The sequence below is a fragment of the Chanos chanos genome, chromosome 6, assembly GCF_902362185.1.
Source record: "Chanos chanos chromosome 6, fChaCha1.1, whole genome shotgun sequence".
In the NCBI taxonomy this organism is placed as follows: Eukaryota; Metazoa; Chordata; class Actinopteri; order Gonorynchiformes; family Chanidae; genus Chanos; species Chanos chanos.
Genome location: NC_044500.1, coordinates 14,104,558 through 14,118,740, shown reverse-complemented (window position 1 = coordinate 14,118,740; position 14,183 = coordinate 14,104,558). Strand labels below are relative to the sequence as shown.

General features: G+C 45.1%; 1 protein-coding gene across 1 annotated transcript in view; it reads left to right on the top strand.

Annotated features, from left to right (window-relative positions):
• Nucleotides 1–14,183, top strand: part of nxn (nucleoredoxin) — a 45,950-nt gene that overhangs the window by 23,058 nt on the left and 8,709 nt on the right. Inside the window, exons 2-3 of the mRNA XM_030776888.1 lie at nucleotides 12,312–12,429; nucleotides 13,771–13,904. Coding sequence (XP_030632748.1) covers nucleotides 12,312–12,429; nucleotides 13,771–13,904 — 252 coding nt within the window. The remainder of the gene's footprint in view (nucleotides 1–12,311; nucleotides 12,430–13,770; nucleotides 13,905–14,183) is intronic.

Here is a 14,183-nt window from a genome sequence, read left to right as displayed (position 1 = left end):
CCAAATGGCACTGTGGGTGTGAGATCTCTCAGCTGTAGGATGCGTTTATTTATTTATTTATTTAGTTCTAACTCGGTGTGTCGTGGCCAAAAAACCTGCTATTTGTGTTTTCTCCCTTTTCGACCCTTCAGCGCCTCACATTGCTTCAAATATGTTATTACAAATAGAGAGGATATCAAGACACTCAAGTTCCAGGTAAAAACAAGCATTTATTGAGGGGCAGACAGACACCTACGTGTTTATCTACCTGTCTGCCTCCTGTTTGGCTGGAGTTTGACTGCCTTGACATCTTCTCTCTCCGGCCAAACAAGCCCTGACTGTCAAAGACTGTCAAAGAGCATCGATTAGATGTGTGCACCATAAATAAACCGCTTGCTTGCTTAATTCACACTAGCACAGTTGTTTTCTTCTTTGCAAACATTTATACTGAAAACTGTCCGTTGACACAAGATTTCCATGAATGAAAATGAAACTCTTTTTTTTTTTTTTTTTTTAAAGCAATATCAATACGAGTGTCTTTGCTAGCTCTGACTTCCACACACGTAGGATATGACACAGACACACCCACACAGACACACACACACACACACACACACACACACACAGATACTCGTACGCTTACATAAGCTTCTTTTTTTTTTTTTACACTCTGAGGTCACTCCAACCCCATCTTCTCATTCAGACAGAGTGTGTTTGTGCGGTGCAGTGGAACAGCTGTAGAGCAGGCTGGGTGGAGACCTTTGGGAAGGACTGCCTGCTGCCCGTGTGGCTGCTCTGAGAGCTCTCTGACCGGGGCTGAGAGTGAAGGCAGGGTGGTGGGGGAGAGAGAGAGACTCTGAACAGCACAGGCTTTTGTGTCGGCTCCTTATACAGCTGCTCCTGTATAAATAGTGTAAACCCACAGCGTGTGCCCATGACCTCCACCGACAGAGCCCTGCCTCAGTCATGTGTGTTACGTTCGTCTTGAATGCCGAGCTTATGAAAAAAAACCCAGCAAAACATCTGCTTCATTTAATAACTTCCCTAGTCACTAAGAGGTTAAGTATAATCCAGTTCCTCAGTTTTGCTGTGCGTTTGCAGTGGAGAGCCATATTGTCTCTGATAACTTTCCTCTGGCAAGCTGAGTATGTATCATTTTAACCTCAGCCTTACGTTGACATGATTTGTTATATAATTTTAATGTCTAGTTGTAGTTTTATGAGCACCTGCTTGTGGTCGTGTTGAATTGTGACCCCCACACGCTTACTTTAGCAGGCGGTCTGAGCTTGCCAGTGAGACTCCAGGCTTGATTTTCACATATGACCTGCATGTACTATGGTTGGAACTGAATTCTCTCTGATTCTTTGTCTCTGTTTTATTCTTTTCTGCCCCCCCCCCTCTTTCTCTCTTTCTCCCGGGACTCCTTTATCAGAAGCAGTGGAAAACACTAGTCACAGTCCCTTAAGTGGAATTTAGACCCAGTGGGTCAGACAGACACACCAGCACTTAACTGAAATATTCAGCTTTTCCAAGGGAGCACAAACTGTTTACAGAGTAAAACTGTGACTGAGTTCATGCATGGTTTTACACTTTAATCACTGCCTACGGCCAGCGGAACACATAATGGCATCGCATTAAAGTTTTTTGAAGTTCAGTATTTTGGAGCATTATGTTGTAGAGTGGCTGATGCTAGCTCACTCTGTTCTGTACTGGTCGATTCTGGCTCCAGTCGTGTGCAAGTTTCTTGCAGCTCTTGGACGAAATTCTGGAGCGAATCCAACGACAGCACTCAAAATCCCCCCCCCCCCCCTTCCTCCTCTCCCCCTCCTTCCTTTGCCTCTTTTCTAAACGTTTCAGTGTTCATTCAGCAGGCCAGTGAAACACAGAGGAACAAGGCTGCAGATTTTTCAGTTTTGTTTCTCGATGAATTTGTTTACATTTAATGGCGTAGCCTCTCTAGTTGTTACGCACTGCCACGTTTCATTAACTCTTGAATGGAGCAAAACTACTTTAAAACCATTTTAACACACTTTAAAATGATTGCAGATTGTGTACAATTTGAGATGACGAGCTCCATCCTTATTTGACTTTCCTAACTATAGCCTACTTATCAGTCCTCAACCACACTTATCTCTGTACTTATTCTCTCTTTGAAAGGCTGTCTTTAGGATAGAGTGGACGCTGTCTGTTTAGACCTGCTTGGTTAATTACAGGCTTTGGGACAGCTTCAAATGACCATCCTGATTATCAACCTTGTTTGAGGCACTCCGTGTGCTCTCTCTCCCTCCAACAGACACCTTGAAGTACTTAAACTACGTGCACTCAAATGAACTCTATCGTCGAAGACAGATCAGCCTAACGTTAAATCATTCCATTTTTTTATCAATCCCTTCCTTCCTCTGTGTTGTGTACTTTTGCTGTTGGGTAACTATCAGTCAGAGGAGAAATGCTGTGTATTGTAACGAACAAAAGCCTAGCCTATCGCTCTAGGTTTCTAGTGAAACAGTCAGCCTTAGTGAATTGAGACTAGAGCTTGATTTATGGGGAAAACAGGCCAGTGAGTCAACTGAGGACTCTGGAGGGAACTGTAAGAGGGGAGCTTTGGTCTTGGAGCCATGAAAGCCAGACAAAAACCACACTTCTGAGTATCCCCTTTGCATCACTGTTGGCTATGAGAATCATGAAACATCCATATGAAATGGGGTTTTTTGTACCTTTTTTTTTACTGCATTTGTCAATGTTTTTAAAACTCAGATCTAACAAATGCCAATTGCGGCTTGACCTGCGTCTCAGCAAGATGTTAACACACTCGGACCCTTAATTTCTTTACCATACCTCTTTTTCTGTTACGCCTGATTACCAGTGTGTGTTCAGAACAGTTTTAAGAGAGATTATGGCTTGTAATAGAACAGGATTTCAGGCCGTGGGTCAGATTTTTGCGGCTGCCAAGGTAATGAGGCACTGACTGTGGACCTGCTGTGTTGAGAGAAGCAGTAGGAAGCCTGACCTCGCAGAGGGCATGTCACCTCTGACCTTCAGCTTGGGAGACAAACAGTCTCTGGTGCCAAGCAGTAAACACAAAATAAATCTCTGAATGCCCTGTTCCCCTTTTAATGTCCTTACTATCCAGATGAGACGCAGTGTGTCTCCTTTTACTGTAATCAGTAGTGTGTGAGTGTGACAAAAGAAAAAGAGAGATCCCCTGTGTGTGTGCGTGTGCGTGTGTGTGTGTGTGCGCGTGTGCGTGTGCATAGGGCCATGGGTCTGTGAGTCAGACAAGATGGGGGGTCTTTGAAGCCTTAGTTTGTCTGATGTTTATTTAAAGGCTCTTCCTTGTTAAGTTTTCGTTTGACTCGCTGGGCCTGCCAGGTCAGAGGGGAGTAGGGGTTGCTGGGAGGTGAGTGGCTCAGTGTCTGCTTCAAGGCCATGTTGTTCCTGGTTCAGTTCTAAAGGCATGACCTTTAACCTCCCTGCAGGACCGTGCCAGGGTCGTCATGTCAGTCAGCCGCCCTGTGAGGCGGGGTGACCCTGAAAGTCTACACCTCAGCTGTTTCTCTTCACAGCTTACACACACACACACTCACACACAACTTGCACACACACACACACACACACACACACACACACACACACACACACACACACACGCACACAATTGTTGGCCACTCCCTACTCTAAAGAAGCAGCAACTGGCACCCATAAATTTCTCTGCCTGCAGTGGTTTCTTCAAGGTTTCTCTTCAAGCAGAAACAAAATTAGGTCAAGAGGTTGGGAGTTTTGGTAGTGTTTGGAAACCAGCGGTGGACATAAGCCAAGGCCTCCCCTGTGAAAGCTGTAGCCTGTAAGCAGCTTGGTTTTTGCCCAATCCATGTTTTATCTGGTTTAATAGCATATTTTGGTAGTAAAGGGGGTTTTGAGGAGCTAGGTGAGGGGGGTGGGGGCGGTGGGGGAGTGAGGTGTGGGGCGGAAGATTACGACAGTGTTACAGTGAGATTTTGTGTTACAGTGCCGCTGTTCAAAAAAAAAAGAAAGAAAGAAAGAAAGAAAGGAAGAAAAAGAAAAAAGGAGAAAAAGAGGCTTAGGCTCTTTGAGGGTGTTGGTGGTGGGGAAGCTGTAGGCTGACCAGATGCACATCGGCCTTAAAATCGACAAGACTGCCTGCAGCAGCAGAAAACAGATGTGCCATTTAATGAGTGAAAGAAGAGAGGAGGAGAGGAGGAAATAGGTTAATAGAGGGAGATAAAGTGTCACTGCGAAATCCCATCTGTCTTAAAGTGGGTTTTAAAAACAGCACATGACCGCTCAAAGCATCAGCTCTGCAGCAGCAGTCCAAGTGCAAATATGAAATAGTATAAACGTGCCGTTGTCACCTGTACGCTTTATGACTTGTACCGAAATGGGATTTCATTTAAACCTGATTCAGCTGGGACAGATGAAAACAGTCACCTCTAACAAGTTCACATCAGAGTCTCATCCAAGAAACATCTCCCAGGCCTTTATATAGAGCCTGTGTCTATATTGAATCTGTCTTCTGTGAGTTAAGACAGACACAGAGTCCTAGAGGTCTATATTGGTCTTTGAGGCCAGGCGGCCCTAAACGTGTCGCTGAGATTTACGAGGGTCATCATTGTGTTGCCATGGGGATTGTAAGTTGGCCTACGCAGTCTAGATGTTCAGCCGTTAGGGAGTTGAATGTGAAGCTAAAAATACATTCTCAAAAGCCTGACTTTTCTTTTTCTTTTCTTTTTTTTTTTAGTTCGTTTGCATGGGATTCAGAAGAAAAAGTGTATTGCAAGCTTTTTTTTTCTTTTTTTTTTTGAGATTTTTCTAATATTCACTGAAAGTGACAGTAATATATAAGGTTTAAGGCTTGTGAATGTTGCACTTAAGGTATTTTATCTCAGAGCAATCTACCTTCCACGTTAAAATAATCTGCTCCCTCCCTGTGTGTGTGTGTGTGTGTGTGTGTGTGTGTGTGTGTGTGTGTGTGTGTGAGAGAGTGTGTGTGTGTATATATACACACACACACACACACACAGTTGTGTATATGTATATGTATATAAATGTATAGTCATATATTTGCCCAGAGGAAAATGTCAGCCAAAACTAAGCATCTGGAGACAGAGACAAGCATCTGGATTCCTTTTGTTTGCTTGCGTTACCTGCAGGATCTAGTCAAGATATCTTTACAGTTGGATTGAATTGCTGATCATTGATAAAAACCATGGTGTGATGGTAATCTGTGGAGCCAGATGAGGCAGCCAGCCGTTCTCCAAAACAGGCATGAGTAGGAGTTCAATGGAGGGTCAAATGAAGGTCATGAGAATCGGGGAGCTCGATGCTCGCCTCCCACCCCCTCATACTAAAAAAAAAAAAAAAAAAGACCCTGTCTGAAACATGTTGCTCTAATTTACTACTTATACCTTGCAAAGAGAAACATCTCAGCATAGTTTCAAAATATTGTTTCTCGCTATCAAAACCTGTGTTTTGTGGAATTGTTTTTTATTATCATCGTGTCGTGCCTAGGAGTTCTTTTTGGACGAAAGATAGAGCAGTGAAAACACCGTTAGGAACTTTCAACGATGTCGGGAGCTTTGCGTTTATTTTCGCTTTCGTGCTGGAGAGACATGGACAGCATGGGTGGGAAGCCTAAGGTGTGGCCCTAGTTTCTTCAAACTCCATGCCAGTACCCATCCATATAGTGTTGGATTACCTTTATGCATTGGGGAGGAGTATGATATGAATGACTTTTGGCAGGCGTCATCAGTGGCTGAAAATGCGCCCACAGAGCACCTTTCCCAGCCGTGAGTGGAGCTATTGTAAGAGCGCGGTGCCAATCTTGAATGGCCTGCTGTGCCCAGAAAGCCAGACCGGGTCCATTTGGCACCATGCCGGCATTGCCATCCATCCTGCCAGAGCCTACTCAAGTCTCATCACGATGAGAGCGACCAGGAGAAAGAGAGGTCTTCAGCAAATGCTTGACCTACTCACACAACTTATTTACATCTGCTCAGCTGTGCCGCTCCAGTAGGCTGGAGACTCCTTGCGAATACGCTTCCAGCTATTGTTTGCTACATGCAAAATGCCTCCCGTGGACTTTGAATACTCTTGGCATTACTGTATAACTTATACCAGCTGGATGTAAGCGAGAAGAAGATTTGTTTCGGAGGCTATAAGCTAAGAAAGAGGTTTACGTGAAGAGTCTGTTGCTTTGCAGTAATTAGCATTGAGGCTAGGAGTGTGCTGAGTGCATATGTTGTCTGTGCTGTATGTAAAGCAGTGCGACAGCGTGGCATTATGCACTGGGAGCAGTGGCCATGTGGTGGGGGCAGGGAGGCGAGCAAGCAGGAGGAATGAATGCACCCCCTGCCGCACTGACCTCCGACCCCCGCTCCGTGGAGGCCCAGAAGCAGCCGGGATTTGTTCGGAGACAATGGCGTATATGTGGCTAAACCCCTGCTTCTTTAGTTTCTTCCCGGTCCCAGCTTTTAGCCTGCAGTCTGTCCTCAATAAAAAAAAATTTTGCAGTGACGCGCCCCCGCAATCGAGAGTCCAAGTTTGGATTAAGCCTGCTTTTCAGAGAACAGCTTTTGTGTGATCAGGCTAAGGCTGGATGAACATCTCTCTCTCTCTCTCTCTCTCTCTCTCTCTCTCTCTTTCTGGCTCTGGCTGTCTCACTCGCTCATGTGTCCTCTCTCTGCCTGTCTTCTTTTTTTTTTTTTTTTCCCACTCTCTTTCCTAAGCCCCCTGACATTCTGGCACCTGTTTTCCTCACTAAAGCGTTAATTTATCACTGAATTATTAACTAAGAGCCCACAATGTGCCAGGCACTCCGTGACATGTCTTTACGGGGGGGTTTCCATGGAAACTCAGCCCTCTAACGGAAAAGCAATTTAGTCTGCATATCAGCAAGTGCAAGGGCTCCACCGCCAAATGGGCGGCCCAATGAATATTTTAGCCGATAAATGCGATACCGCAATAACATGCCGCATTTAAGAGGCAGGGGAGCGATACCTAGCAGTGTATATTTCAAACATGAGAGAAACGCTTTCCTGGAAGTGCGATTATCCCTCACAATAGCGATCTTGATGGCCATGACGGTTTTATAATGAAGTGAATGCAGCAGGGAGAGGCCTGTAATGTCCATTAGTGAACAGGATTGGGTGAGACGGCATGTGCACATAGTGTTCCAAGTTCTGCTTTCTATCTGCAGTAATGGCGAATGAGGCATCCTTCCAGAAATGCTGTTGTACTCAGCACTTCGGTAGAACTCTGGGGAGAGACACGCTCAGAGTTTGGCCCATCACCACGAAATGAAATACAATGCAATTTATCACTTTAGATGAATGAGAGGCTCCGAAACCCAATCTCGATGAAAAATCGTTCTCCTATTGTTTAAGACCCGAAGACCGTCTAGACTTCGTGGTGTGGGTGTTCTGTAGTACTTTTGTGCTCTGAGCGGTTCTAGATGGACACTTAAGCTCCTTTATTTTCCTCCAGTTACATCACCTGGCTCTTACTCCACTTCTTCATGGCCACAGTTTTCTCTACAAGGTCAGAATTCAAGCCCATAAGAGCCCTTGGTTAGAAAAACAGCAAATAAAAGGTAACTGTCGTCCAATAGAAACAAGCTGAGGTCATACTAGTCGTAGTCACAGCTCTTCTTACTGGCTAGTTGGATAACTGTGAGAAAGAAGTGAATTAAAAAAAAAAAAAATTTGGAGTTTATTATCCTCTCCTTGGTCACAGTCATCTGCAGTAACAGATGTGACATGCCACCAGCTTGGCTTCAATGACTGCAGAGTTTCCCTGAGTTATTATCTGATAATGGGGCTCTGTCAATAGCATAAAATGGGTTGGACTCTGTTCTGTTAGAGGTGGGTACAGCCCAACACCCCTTCCAACACCACCCCCCCCCTCCATTGCCCCTTCCCTTCACCCCCCTCCCTTCCTGCTGAGATGCAAGCCTGAGATCAAATCAAAGAGAAACATGCCTTTGGTTTGCTGATCTGGCTCACCCCGTTAATGTGGAATACGTTACAGACTTTACAGCGGACCACTGATGTAACAAATCTCTTTGAATGCACAATAGCAATAAATTACATTTGACACGAATAACGAGGTTGTAAGAAACGTTGTCTGCTTGTTAATGGTGGGTTATAGCTACATGACTTTGGAACGGATCCACTAACTGATGTGAAGTGAATCTCGCCTTGATTATGATGCAGACTGTTAATAAGAGGATTACAGTGTATGGGCGTATGTGTCCATAGGCACCAGGCCAGCTACGCTGAAACCGATACGTTAGCTCCTAGGCTACACCAGAGCACTTTTGGGAATGAATAGGGACATGCCATCTTTATTGTGCTGACGTGAAGTGCTATGAGCAAGCTCTAGTACAGTATTTCTTTTCAGCATCTGCCAAAAAAATACTCATGCTAATGTTCATCTTTTCTTCTCTTTTTTTTTTTTGAGAGGAAAGTGTACTTGTTTCTTTGCAGAGGAGGGGCAGGGGCAAAGTACATCAACTCTTTTTGTACGCTTTTGAGTCCTCTTGTGAAGTGACGTGTTTTCTGAAATTGGGCTGGTGCTTTGGCACACGTTTCTGGTTCTCTTACCCTGTGAAAACGGATCCGTGTGGAGTCAGAACAGGAACACCTCTCAGTGAATAGGGATGATGACTGGGGGAATTTCTTCCACTTCAGTTCTCTCAGCATGGCTCTCTTTGCCAGGCTGGGCTTCGCTCCACAGCGGCCAACAGTCATAAAAGCCAGGCAGGCATTCCTCACTAGAGGCTGCAGGAGGCCGGAGGGGGAGGAGGAGGAGGGAGCGAACGGAAGCCGCAGGGATATGATTGAGAACGTTCCAGAAAAATAACGCAGACATGCGAGAGAGCCGGGGTCCTGTAGAGAACTATGGCGCTGTCCCCAAAGCCACACCCCAGACCATCAGTCCTGGCGTTAACATACTAAACCAATCAAAAAGCCTATGAAAACGATCCGTTTCCCCTTGTAGGTTCGAGGGTTTGTTTCGTTTAGTTATGATCTACCATTATTCTCACTGTTTATGGCCCCAATATTTTTCTGTATCAGATGTGTTCCAGATAAGGGTCATACTGAATGTTTGGATTTATGGGCTCAGTCTCTCGCTCTCCATAGTCTCCTCACCCCTCTCCTCCATCGCCCCTGTTCTTGTTTTCCTCTAGCTCTGCCTCCATTACCGTGCCGACCACATCCATGTGTGATCCAATTGTGGAGAAAACAAGACTGCACTCTGACCTGTCTATGTGAGAGAGAGGCAGAGCGAGAAGCCAAGTAATATATTGTTAATATAGATTTTCTGGCCGGAGTGTGGGTTGGTGCGCACTAATCCCTCGGGGATTAAGAGATCTCTGGTGTGTTTGGGATTTAATGAAGAGTGATGTGTTCAAGGGTAGGGAGGGCAGGGAGGTGAGCACTGAAGCTGAATATGTAGATTTATGTGTAGATTTATTTAGACAAACCTGTATCTCATCTTTGGACCGTACTGGTCTTCTGTGCAACGTACAGGTTTGTTTACTGAAGATATGAAGTAGACAGGGGGTTTTTTTTGGAGAAATGAAACCTGACTTTGTGCCGCTCGGTGGAAAAAATGTTCGTATTCAAATTCTTAAATATAAGTTCTGAATGAAGTATATTTCCCCAGAAATATCATAGGTATCATCCTTCTTCTTGCTTTTTTTTTTTTTTTTTTTCGTGTCTGGTTTGCGAGGTTACCAATGTGGCAGCCGACTGCTGTTTTTCTTTTATGTTGCTAGGTGGGTAAAAGCTGACTCCCCCCCCTCCAAAGGAGCAAAGGTTTCCCCCCTGAGTGTCTGTGTAAATGTTGTCATATCTATTACTTCTTCAGAAATATTTGAACAAGTCTTACCAGTGAACTGTGTGACTGAAACTGCACAGAGACCTACGCCGCTCATGGCCCAGTGTTTTTCTTTGGCTTGTCACTGCGGTGTCAAAGGAGTCATCACGTCTGACCCGGTTCCCGATTCCTGGGTCTTGCCTTACATTACATTAGCAGAACTGAACTTCTCTTGCCCTGTTATGATTCATCCTCTCCAAAGGTCCTTACATTCATCAGAGTTATGATTAATGATGAGCTTGTGCGATACAGTTAGCGTAATTATTCGCCCATCTTTTGCCCTAGACTCACGATAACGTAGAAGGGTCGTGTCGTTCTCTTTGCTCAATGATCTCCGTTCGGATGGATTTACTGCCGTGCAAGTCTCTGAACTTGAGCCAAGCTACTCAACAGACATAACTCTGGAACGCAGTAAATTATTGGTTTGGAAAGAAAGCTGAATCAACTCCAAGGCCTCTCTCTCTTCTCTCCTCCTCCTCTCTCACTATTTGTATATGTATAGATGCATATGTATATGTATGTGTGTGTGTGTGTGTGTGTGTGTGTATGTATGAGTCACATCACATGCACTTATGCATATACACAGTTTATGTGTGTCTGTCGGTACATAAATAAAACAAATAACTAAAATATAGACACCCACATTTTTTGTGTGCGTGTGTCTATCCCTGCAGTGTGGTTCACTCCAGGTCCTGTCTGTTTCAGCTGCTACTGATAAAGCACAGTCTGACAGTTAGGAAGATCAGAGATCTACAGATACGTATATGTTTTTCTAGAGCTCATAAATCTGTGTATTTTTAGACTTTGTATTGTAGACTTGGCTTACAGACTCTGCATTTTAAATCTCGCACTATATTACAACCAGACCGTTTTCAAAAGAAACGAAACAGAGTGTTTTGGCGTTGCCCTGAGGCGATACCCTGACCTGCGACATAAACGGGGTTAAGGTTTGTGCGCTACAGAGAAGCAGATTTTTCTGTGTTCCCCATTGTAGTGCGTCTCGTCCTTGCGCACTTGTCTGTTTTCGTTGTGAGACGGGTCCTGCCGAGGGTTTGTGACAGGCGTGTGCTGAGCCGGTTGCCAGTGGAGGGCCTGCAGATTCGGGGGTTGGACGGGCTCACAGACGTGACTGGTCTGTCAGCACTGGATCCTTCAGGCTGAGGGACAGCCAACAGGGCGCTGGCACGCCGCGTCACTGTAAAACCCATCTGAGCTCCCACACGCTCTCTCACACACTCTCTCACACACTCTCTCACACACTCTCTTTCTGTCTCTCTCTCACACACACACACACACACACATACACGTCCAATTTCTTTCCCGATTGCATAGAAATAAAGCCATAATTTTCATCAAATAGGTGAAATAATGTTGTGGCGTTTGAGTCTTCAATCCCATAATACTTTATTACATGTAGTTTCCTCTAAAGCACTCTCTTGGGTCTTCCTTATAAAACATGTACAAACATGTGCTCCTGTCACTGGAGACATGTAGATTATATAACCATGTAGGATAGTTGTAGGAAAGTTATCTCTCCTGGAGGTAGAGTCCATATTTCTTGTCCTAATGTCCCATAAATAATGAATAGTTATCTCTGTATGTATTTTATGTGGTACATGTTCCACATCAGTCAGATACAGTTACTGTAGTTTTCTCTCACAGCCAACCACCATCCATTAATGTCTGTCCTGCTGCACTTCACACGTCGCGTTACTGAATTATTTACCGTTTTTGTTCTCGGTAGCGTAGGACGAATTTAAACAGCTCCCACAGTTGTAAGGATTCATGGGTTCCCTGGCAAAAAAAAAAGGCTTTGTCAAGTTTCAGGTTTTTTTTTTCCCGCCTGTTTGTCTTTTCTTCATACACTGCTTTTGCAGAGACAGAAAAGGAAGGAAAGACTCTCTTCTCTTGTGTTTCCTCAGATGCCAGCCTCTTTAAAGTTGAATCAGCCCAGTAGCTGTATGAATCTGGCCTTCAGCTAATTCATGGCTGGCTCACTTCTCTCTGTCAGCTTGCTTAATTTTCAAGTCCCACATACATCAGAGTGTGTGTGTGTGTGTGAGAGAGAGAGAGAAAGAGAGAGAGAGAGAGAGAGAGTGAGAGTGTAAGCCTTTTAAACACGCGCGCATGTTTATTTCTTCTTTTGAAGCCTCGCTTGGACTTTTCAAAAGATGACAAAAATAGTAATGACTGTATCCCTAATGGTTCAGCCAAAGGCCATGAAATGACTGAGTTTAATGGACTTGACTGGGGTGACTTGAGCCTAGATAACTACAAGCAGAGATGAACTGAGCTCAGAAAATTCTCTTCTTTCTCTCTCAGTACTCTGGTGACTGTCCTCCATGTTCCTTGGTTTCATATACCTCAAGATGTTTTGTTTTCTTTAAATCTCTCTCACTCATTCTCTCTCTCTCTCTCACACTTTCTATCTGCAGATGAAACTATGGAACAAGTACAAGGTGACCAGTATTCCCTCGCTGGTTTTTGTGGATGCGGCCACAGGAAAGGTGGTATGTCGGAATGGTCTGCTGGTGGTCCGGGACGACCCGAACGGTATGGATTAGGATTCCATTTCATTCCTCAACCATCTATCCACTGTCATCATACTGACACTAAGATGCCATGGCATCCCCATTGGGACACGGGGAATTTTTCGTGGGAGTTTTGTACATTTCTGTATTGCTATTTGTGCCTTTGCAGTTCTGGGTTTCAGAAGTCCTCTTCCCTCACACACATGAAAAAGCTTAAATACTTCGGTTAATTGTAGCTACATCCATGTATCAGACAAAAACATAATCCTGTGAGCTTTTTTTTTTTTTGAGTTCAGACGGCCAGCCAACAAGAACAGACATGCATTCCATGTAGTTAGAGGGGACGTCATCAGCAGCTAAAATCTCAATATTTTGACATGCTGTTCTTAAACTAGAGCCTTAGAGCCTTTCTTTGTGCAACCTGATAAGTTGTCTCTGTCAGCTGAAACGTACGGGCGACTATAACAGCACCACACCGCCCGTGGGACTGGGAATTACAGCTACCATATTAGCCAAAAATGATCAGTTCAGCTGCTTTGCTGTAATGACTTTCAGCCTCAGCAGCATGACAGAATTGCCTGCATGGTCCATGGAATGCACATCCATTCTCAAAAATGCTGGTGAGGGAGACAGATAAATTACTTTTCTTTCACCACGTCCCACTGTTTTGTGTGTAAATATCTGTGTGTGTGTGTGTGTGTGTGTATGTGTGTGTGTGTGTGTTTGTTTGTGTGTATGTGAGAGAGAGAGAGGGAGAGAGCACAAACCAGGAACTGCGTTACAGGTGTTGTTTTCGGAGAGTATTTCCAGAGAACTAGCTGTGTGGCACGGCGCTGCAGTGTGCAGATGCTGAGCGGTTTTACAATGAACAAGAACGCAAAGTGTAACCATGTGCCCCTCCCCCTAACATTTACTCACAATTAGCTTCTTAATGAGGAGCTCCAGTAAGACGGCCAGTGTCTCGCAGCCACTGACGGGTAGAGCGGCTCTGAGAACTCTCGGTTTGTGGTGTTCACTTGCGTTATATGAGAAATAAAACCCAGTGCCCTGACTTGACATTAAAACCACATTTTGCATCTGCTGCAATCTCCATCTGTGCTTCTGTTCTTTTTCCAAGCACAGATTGGATGAGTACAAAAAAAAAAAAAAAAAAGCCAGCATGTTACATTCTCTGAGTTATAAATATGAGAACGACAAAAGGCCACATATGCATGTGTTTAATATCTGATGGCTGTGCCAGGAGCGGTGCCGTGGATTTTGAATGGGATATTATGTCACACGCTCGGTAATCAGAACCCTGGCTCTCCTGTTTCCCTCCCCCCTCGCCCACCCCCACCCCCACCCCCGCCCCACACACCCCAAGGTCTGGAGTTCCCCTGGGGCCCCAAGCCCTTTGCGGAGGTTGTGGCCGGACCCCTGCTCCGGAACAACAGGCAGACGACAGACAGCAGCGCCCTGGAGGGCTCTTACGTGGGAGTGTACTTCTCTGCACACTGGGTAAGTGCATGGAGGAGGGAAATTTCTCACGAGAGCTCCCTCAATGGGAATCCAGGTTACGGCACCAGCTTGGAGGGGTGGGGTGGGGGCGAGTATTGTCACTGTTCAGGACACACTACCTCTTTTATATGAAAGAACCTCCGCAGGAAACCTTTTCCGTGCAAAGAGCGAACTCCTAGACCCAGCGATTACGCCAATCTTCTGTTGACCTTTAGCTTTCGTCAAACCCACGTCTCTCACTCTCTCTCTCTCCACCCTGTGAAATCGCGCCTGCAGCTG